Here is a 9,258-nt window from a genome sequence, read left to right on the forward strand (position 1 = left end):
TTGTGGAATTAAAATACACTCTAGTGAAAAAAGGTTGACCACTGAAGTGTACGTTATTCTAGTGTTTTCTAAGCCCCACAGGACACTGATATAAGGAAATCAGAGATGATGTAGACATATAAAATGAAAGCACCAAGTCATACGGTTAAATTAAACCGAGCAAGTTTTACGTGTAACACAAGTTCATACGTTTGCAGTCTCGCCGGAGTTGGCATTGCGAATAAGCTAAATATTATTTGTTCTTATGATTCAAATACCTATACAGGCTTTTTCCTCAACAAATACCATTTCACAAATTCATTCAGGTCCTTTTCAGTGCCTTTGGAATCTGGTTAAATTAATACTTATACTTCAATCACGTCCAAATTCACTATACTTACCGCGCTTTTGGGCAATTTCAAACAAGGTTTCCCTCTAGATATTTTACGGCAGTTCGTCACTGATTTTCGGATATTTTAGAGGGCAAGGTTTGGCATTTCCTTCACCATGACCCAATATTCGAGATCTGTTTATGGCCAATTGCAGCAGTAAAGTAGAACACCGATCGTTTTTGATTGGTGCATTTCGATCCGCACTACGTTTTATGTACATTATGTAAACATTATGTAACATGTGCATGAATCTGCATGAATCAGCATGAATCATTCCCTTGTTGTTTGTTGATTGGAGGATTTTGATCCTATCCTTGCTGGCTAATACTGCTCCCTCACGCGTCCGCTTTTATACAAAGAAATAACAAATTAACGCGAATTATTGCGATTTCTGGTCTCTGTAAGACAGCCATAAAGTAATTGTATTTACTGAGTTTTTGGTGTGTCCACTGAATTCGCTTCTGAAGCGACTAGAGCCAGCGCGTCACCCAAGCCAAAATCAACGGTGCAAAACATTCCAATGCACGCAAAATTGACCATTTGAGGGTTTGTAGCACTGATATACACTGTTTAAGCCTACGCACTTGTTCAAGAATGGTTAGCTTTTGTAAAATGTTTGTTTTTCGTCATTTGTTGTCTCTAGTCTCATGTAATTTCATGTATTCGCTTCAGCCCATTGCTGGTGTAACTTTTCTTTTACAAATTTAATACAGTATTTTGATCAGCTCACTCAACGTCGGTTTTTAAGCTCATACTATACCGTACGACCTTACATGGAAACTGAACTCTCTGATGGGTAATTCTGTTGAAATGTAAGTGCTGCACTGCCAACGTTTTAAAAAGACGTACCTGTACCCGTTATTTGTGCTTATAAGAAAACCGATTACAACGGTCAATTAATTTTCCATAATTTTGTAAAATTGTTGGATAGGAGATTGCTCATAGTCGCCATCGAACGAATTTGTACAGGAATGACCTGCACTGTTTTGATCCAGTAGGGTTTCATGGAAATGAATGCGGAACGATAACAGAAAGCTGAGGGTTTTAATAGGATCTTAGATTCTTCGTTTTAACATTTGAGATTTTGGCTACTTTCCGGCTACTTTAGATTCTTTTTTTTTTCCCGTTACGATCAACAAAAACCGCTAGACTGAGCACAAAATGTCTAGAGGTCTGGTGGCATACGGACAAGGCCTGGGACCTTAATTAAAGGAATTTACCAGCCCCTCCCCCTCCCCACTGAAAATTAAATGGTTCATTATTTTAGTGTTTCTGTTTTTAGTTGCCGGGTTTTGTTGTGAAAGGCCCCTAAGGGTCCCCCTAAAGATATTGCTGGTTTTCACTCACGTGATCAACAGCCATGTTTTTCAACGAAAACAAAAGGAAGCGTTTGCATAATAATAGAGTTAAATTCCCGGAGGATTAGGTCGGGGCACCAACATGGCCGCCTTTTCTTTGTTTAGGGCACCAACATGGCGGTCGTGACGTCATGTGAAAACCGAGAATAGTTGGTTTTTAATTTTTTCATTTACGTACGGGAAACCTTGAAATGTAAGAGTTTTCACAGAGCCGTTAGAAGTTGCAAAAGCAATCCCAATGTGACGTCATTCACTTATGGTTAACCATGGTGTAATTGACTCAATTAGAATACATGACAATATAATAATTCCCAAATCACCTGTGCAACCAGGACTGGCTGCTCACTGGCTGATGTATAGCGGCAATAGCATTGAGGTGAGCTCAGGCCTGTTCCAAACGTCGTGCTACTGCCGTGCCGAACTCAAATGAATTTGGCTTGGCAGTAGCACGACGATGGCACGGCAGCGGTTTCAAACGTCGAACCTAATACAGTAGCGCCAAATTCAAAAGACAAAACAAACCATCCATCCAGCGTAATAGTATGCAAATAATGCAAAATACATTAAATTAATTTATGGATTGAGTCCGGCGCAACAATAGCACGCCGTTTGAAACCAAGTCGTGCTACTGCAGTGCGGCACGGCAAGTCCTGCCGTGCTAAGTAGTCGTGCCGAACCTAATTCAGCCGTGCCGCGCTTAATGGTTTCAAACGGGGTGCTACTGCCGTGCTTAAATCGAAAAGACAGTTTCATTTGAGGTCGGCACGGCAGTAGCACGACGTTTGGAACAGGCCACTGTTCTAAATATGATGAAACTTAAATGTTGTGGCAGCCCCATTTTAAGTACGGTAATTTGCATTATAGAAGCCGCCTTTTGTTCGGTGACATGTCGACTGAATTGTGACGTGGCCACCGCTATCTTCCCTTTTTACTCGAAAACTCGAGCAAATCTCCCATTTACATTCATGCACTCATCTGAAAATTCAAATCCTTGTAAATGTTTGTTTTTCGCAAATAATTCCTATTTAGAACAGCCTGACTAGCGCAAATCTCCGTCAGGTTAAGCACGGCTTTTGTCATGTTTGCAAAGTTCATATTTAAAAATTATTGGAAAAATGAAGCTGATGAACAAAAGAAGTAACAAAAAATTTCGTCACAGACTAAGCCAATCTAAAGCAATAGCAAAAGAAACCCATGATTTCCCGCTCCTTTGTGTCCGCTCCATTTTGATCATGGCTGAAAACGCAAGAAACGGAGGGCTATGGGGACGAGAATGGAGTGAAACATTAGTTTTTGCGAATTCAATTTACTTATAATACTTACACGCGTTTTGGCCCAGCTTTATCCATCACCTTTGAACAGTAAATTCATCATCCAAAGTTTATCCGGATTTCAATTATAAGAGTATACTGTTTGAATCGAAATACTCATGCAAACGTTGAACGCTTTATTTCGCACTTTAAGCTCTATTTTGCAAAATGACGGAATTTATCAAGGAAAGTTTCCGTTCCTTCAACCCGGTTTTATTGACCATAACATCACTCTTTTTTTCCAGATCACAACAACAACAACGGACGATAAATGGTTGTTTCAAAGGCCTTTAAGCAGAAGGCACCCAAGTTGATTTTAACACAAAAAGCTTGCCCCGCCAGTGAGCAGCAGCTTGTCTTGCTTGTAAAAACCTATTTTTTCCAGAATGCCTGAGAACCATGAAAAAAATAAACACAAAACGGAACTGGTTTACGCAGGCTTGGAATGTGACCGGGCGCTTTTTTATTCAGAGCCACCAAGGACTGGAAGCCGATGCTCAGGTTTGGCGCAAGGGGGTTCATCAAACACTACAACTATTGATGCAACAAACAGTGAACTACAGGAGAACGAGGGGGACATCCAGAAAATTGAAAATGATGCGACGCAGGAGTCAAAACTGACCCAAAAAGAATTAGTCTTATGTCAAGAAAAACAGCGGGGCTTGAAACAACGGGAGGACTTATTAGCAAAAGAAATTCTGCCTGAGAAACAAAAATCTTCAAACGGTGATGATGACTCTGTAGAAAGCAACCACAGTGAGTATTCAATTGGAAATGAGCTGTCCCCAATAAATGGACAGCTGTCTTGCATAGGGAAAGACGATATAAGACAAAGTTATACAATCGCTTGCGAAAAGATAAATATGGTCTTGAAAGATCGACAGAAGGCAGAAATAGTATGCGACAGTCTAAAACTGGTAAAAGATGTACTTCACTCAGTTAAGGACAAATTATTGTCTCCCGAGTCTTACGCCGCTAATCAAGAAAGAAAACTGCTGGGCGAAATACCTGAAATTAACAAATTGGAAACTAAATTAAGGGTCTCACAAGATACTGTGGTTGCAACGGAAGATTCATCTCCTAACGAGCCGAGAACAAATGCTTTGAACGGACAAGCGGACGACACCAAAGCAATGAGTCCCATTTTACAGGATATTCCTTTGGTACTCCGAGAAACACTTAATGTCACCATCACAAAATCAAGTGAATCGACGGAGAACAAAGTTAAACCGTGCTCCACAAGTGATACACACTGTGTCACTAAAATGGAATCGGTTCTCACACATAACCTCACAGAAATCATAGAAACCGAAATCAGTGACAGCAGCAGCAGTGGAAAGCTATCAGCAAACAGTCTTTCCACAGTCAACACTCACATCGTGGCAAAAACTCATCCCGACGGGGGTTGGGGGTGGTTCGTTTGTGTTGGCGCATTTCTTGTTCAATTTATGGTGCTCGGGATGCAAAACTCGGCAGGAATAGTTTACACTGAATTGGTTAAAGAATTGAAGTCTCCAAGAGGTGCCACTGGTGAGATTTTTCTGCTTATACGGATAGTTGCAGCTACATTAGACTCCCTGACGATATGTCTTCTTGTTGAATTCGCTGGAACATGCAGGGTTTGTACCACAACCCTACCTTAAATTAGTAGTAACTATATAAACCGGTTGGCTGAGTGTAGAGGGGGGGAGAAGGAGTGCGTTTAACTCCGGCCAGACCTACATAGGGGCTCCTTAAATGATTGAGAAGAAAGTCCTGCCTTTGTGATGACATGCAGCTAGACTTCCTAGATAGAAGAATTAATGAAGTTTTTATAGGTGTCAACTTTACTGAGCGTTAAGACAATAATTGGGGACACTGTGCAGAAAATCACATCAAGTCTTATCAAATCGTACGTTGGTTTCTGAGGAGAGGGGAAAATCGGAGTACCCAAAGAAAAAACGCTCAGAGCAGGGAAGAGAACCAACAAAGTCAACAACCCACACGTGACGCAGTCAAGAAGTCTGCATGGGAATCGAACCCGGGTCACATTAGTGGGGGGCAAGTCCCTGCTCCGAATTAAGGACGGTGCCTACTCATTCAAAGGTATTTTTGCGCGGTTTACTGACTATGTGGGAAAAGCAGATCTTAACAAGAGTTATTGAAATCCAAAAAGAAAATTGGGAGTAACCACGCATTTTTCGAAGATAATTAATCAACAATATTTGTAAAAAGCTCTAAAATACAAAGCAATGTATGGCGTTCTTTTCCAAATTCAAACTTAATTATCTCTGAAAAATGCGTGGTTACCTGCTAAATTCCACTTTCTCCGCATAGTTTTGAACCGCGCAAAAATATCCCTGTATTAATAAGCACCGCCGATAGGAAATCCGAGTATCTCGTGATGCGCAGAACGTATGCGCAATAACAATAGTAGGCACCGTCCTTAAGATTGAAACCCCAGCCGCACCCTCTCATACTGAATGTGCGCATTTAGAAGATTTAATGCGCTTTCAAAGACTGAAAAACCTAATAGTGAAATAATATTAATTAAAACAACATCACCGAATAAAAAGCATGTCAAAGGTAAAAGTATGTCAAGGCAACTAACTAATGTTCAGTTTTTGATGATTTTGGAAGGAAAACTGTTTTGAAATTGCTTTCACCTTCTTATATTTTAGCATGGGTAGGCTCTCTCGCGACTGGTATTATGTTCTTTCTTGGTCCATTGACAACCTCCCTGTGCGAAAGACTTGGTTGCAGAATCGTCACCATTTGCGGGGGCCTAGTATGTATCCTAGCACTGTTGTTATCATCTGTTGTTACCAGTCTCCCCCCGTTGTACTTCACTTATGGCCTAATGTTTGGAACTGGAACTAGCCTGTGTTACTTTCCCACAATCATCGTACTTTCAAAATATTTTAAACGGCGAATAGCGATCGTGAATGGTTTGGTAACGGCTGGAAGTGGAGTCGGCACTCTCGTGATTGGTCCAGCCATACAAGTGCTATTTCTACGCTACCGTTTGGCAAATACATTTCGCATCGTGGCGGGAATTTTTAGCATTGTGATATTGTGCGGAGCAAGCTACCGTCCCGTTCCCGCTAAATACGCGCAGTACAACGACGCGGAGAACAAAGGGGAAGAAAAGCGGAAGGTTTTTGACTGGAGCATTTTCAAGAATAAAGGATATGTTATTTGGCTTATATCTCTAGGAACATTTCAGCTTGGGTACTTTGTTCCATTTGTGCATCTGGTAAGAGATTTAATTTACCGCGACTTTAAAATTGAAAGTTCCCTTTCAAGAAAACCTCAAAACGATTATATCATTTTTGGTTTAGAAATTCTAAAACCGCTATCTCCTTAGTCGCATTGAGTCCACACAGTCCGCAATTCAAAATACTTGGCTTTCATAAAAAGTCCATAAGCCCAGAGAGGCCAAGAGTCCATGAGTTCGAGCGAGCAACTCCCATATATTCCTGTCACGGCATTTTCACAGACCGATTTATTTTTAAATTGAATTTCCTGCGGATGAGACTCTCGCAGGAGCCCGATGTTGAATCACAGGAAACTAGATTGACGTCATAGCGTCACCGAACCGGAACTGCCTTTGTTGTTTTGCGGCAAAGGTAGTCCAAAAATAGAATGGTCTGTAAAAATGCCGTGACATAGGCTTAGTACAGGAGTTCCTCGTTCCTACTCATGGGCTCATGGAGAGACCGATATCTCCAATATGGGACTCGCGCACGGGGTTTACGAGCGAATGGTCTTATCTAAGTCTAAAATACACTTACCGCCAACTAGTGGCCAATCAGATTCGGCCTGATGACCTCAATATTATAAGACCTTTGATTGGTGCGCAGCCGTTTTAAAAATTAATAATAGGGAATTTAAGAAACTAGAACGGCCACGGCAACGAAAAAGTCATTTCAAAATAGAGCTTTGCGATGCTTAAGAATTTCGCGATTATTCTATCTTGTTCATGTTGTACAATATTTGCAAAATAATCCGTAAACTGGATTGGTACGAACGGTTTTGAGGTAAAGATAGAGAAGGAAGGATTCACTGTTGTTTGCTCACGTCATCAAAACTTTAATTTTGGTCGTTTCGCGCTGCTGTTTCTCGGAAAGAAATGTACAAATTGGCCTGCCACATGTACAGCACGACCCATTTTTCATCTTTAAAGCCTGGTTTACACTGCGACATAAACATAAGGATAAGCATAACGAAGTTCACACTTGTTGCATAAGCATAAAAGAAGTGACATACGCAAGCGCAGTTAGCTCCAGAAAAACTCGCTGCAAATCGGGCAACGTTTCCAAAATGACGGACCAAGTCTGAAGAAATTCTCCTCCTACTATTACTCCTTCTGCTTCATAGACGGAAGAAGACGACGGCGAAAGGAGAGAAAACGAGAAAACAGACTGAAGAGGTCCTATTGGGTAAGAGATATTTTCCGAAAGAGGAAAGAACAAGGAGACTCTGGAACTGCGAGTAGCGAACCGAGAATTTTATTTCTTGCGATTTGTCGCAAAGGCAGGGATAATTGCGAAGCCCCCCAGCAAGTTTCTCGTTTAAAAAAAAAACAATACTTTCGGACGCCATCTTAGGCACTATTAACTTGAATATCCGTTGGCATAAAAAACAACTGACACCTCGGTCTTTAATATGCTTATGTTTATGCTGCACCCGGTTTACACAGTTATAAACGTGACATAAGCATAAGGATAAGAAATTGGAAACGATTCCTTTTTCTTATGCTTATGCTTATGTCACTCAATTATTATTAGTTTATGTTTTTTTGTTTAGATATTTTTATAACAAGTCTGCTTACCATGAAACCAGTCCTGTTTCTGTAAATTACTGCTCTTCTCTCGCTCTCCCGTGCTCTTTCTTGTTCTTTTTGCCGTTTTTCATCATCATTATTCAGCCTGTGTTCTGCTTCCTCTTTCTTCCTCGATTCTTCGGCTGCTCGTCTCTATAATTTCGTCTCTTTTTTCGGGCTCTTTCCTACTTCCTCTCTGGTTGTTTGTCATTGATAATTCACCAGTTTTGTTGTGCTCTCAGACGCACTCTTTCCCTTTGAACATGGCTTATTCGTCGCCTGCTCAACGGTTTCTTTCTCTTCTTTTTCTTCGTTGTACCACATATTCAAAAATACTTAGCTCAAGTTGTCTTTTGGTTGTCTTCAAATTTTTTGCTCGTTTTATTACAATGCTGTCAACTGCAGTGCGCCCGCTATGAAACTTCCCGCCGAAAACGCGGGTTCTAGCCGATGTAACTTCCCGCCAAAAAAAACCGGTTTCATCAGTACCACATTTCGGGTGTTGGCTTCCATGAAAAGTTGAACGAACGGAAGGTACGGACGTCGTACAATGACATCATAATTCACCATAACCAAAACCAAAATTTCTCGCATCCATGGGTTACCATATTTGCATTGTGGTCCCAGCGCGCCTTCGGTTCGAGGAGCTCCGCGAGGGACCAGGCATCAGTGACACTTAAAGCTGATGACTCAAAGATAGTGTTATATTTAATAGAGGGAGCTGGTTTTGAAGCTCGGCAAACATCAAAGGAGCAAACAAAGATGCCAAGATTTAGGCTGGAAAGTCCACGACCGTGCACAATCTTTTGTTTTGCGCTCACACACTATGCATGAATTATGTAATGCACACGTTTCTCTTGGTTAGTTCCTTAGTACAAAGTAAACAACTATTGTGTTTTGTGCACAGTCAAGGCCAAAAGGAGAACAAAAACATACAACAAAGAAATTTGTCGGGTTTAACAAACATTCCCCTCTATTAACTATGGTTGAATGAATGAATGATATATATTATATGAAATGATCCGGAAAATTAAGCAGCTGCGAAGAAAGCCTAAAAAATATCCAGGCTTGAACGGGGAACATGAGTGATAGTAATAGAGCAGTGAGTGCAGCACATAAACACACAGTCAAGCAACTTTTTCTCTATTGTTCTGTGCACCAACACGGCTGCTGTGACGTCGGTGAAAACAATCTATACGAAAGTTGCTATGGAAACACAGCGCTATAGGAATTTTGTTCAGTAAGTAATAAGGAAAAAATCGTATAAACTTGCCCATGCATTTCGTGATTTATGGTCACTCCTACTCGTGATGTTCTGAAAGTTCTCAAACTTTTTAAGAGCACTCGTGCCCATAAACTTCGTTCAACAACGTTCAACTTGTTGAATGTCGTATTTCAGCATTCAATATGACATG

The 9,258-nt window shown here is 40.9% G+C and overlaps 1 protein-coding gene across 1 annotated transcript in view; it reads left to right on the forward strand.

Moving 5' to 3' along the window:
• The first annotated feature begins 3,425 nt into the window (after window positions 1–3,425).
• Window positions 3,426–9,258, forward strand: part of LOC137981795 (uncharacterized) — a 28,620-nt gene continuing 22,787 nt past the window's right edge. Inside the window, exons 1-2 of the mRNA XM_068828842.1 lie at window positions 3,426–4,569; window positions 5,700–5,966. Of these exons, the coding sequence (XP_068684943.1) occupies window positions 3,426–4,569; window positions 5,700–5,966 (1,411 nt within the window). The remainder of the gene's footprint in view (window positions 4,570–5,699; window positions 5,967–9,258) is intronic.

The sequence above is a fragment of the Montipora foliosa genome, chromosome 13 (genome assembly GCF_036669935.1).
Source record: "Montipora foliosa isolate CH-2021 chromosome 13, ASM3666993v2, whole genome shotgun sequence".
Lineage (NCBI taxonomy): Eukaryota > Metazoa > Cnidaria > Anthozoa > Scleractinia > Acroporidae > Montipora > Montipora foliosa.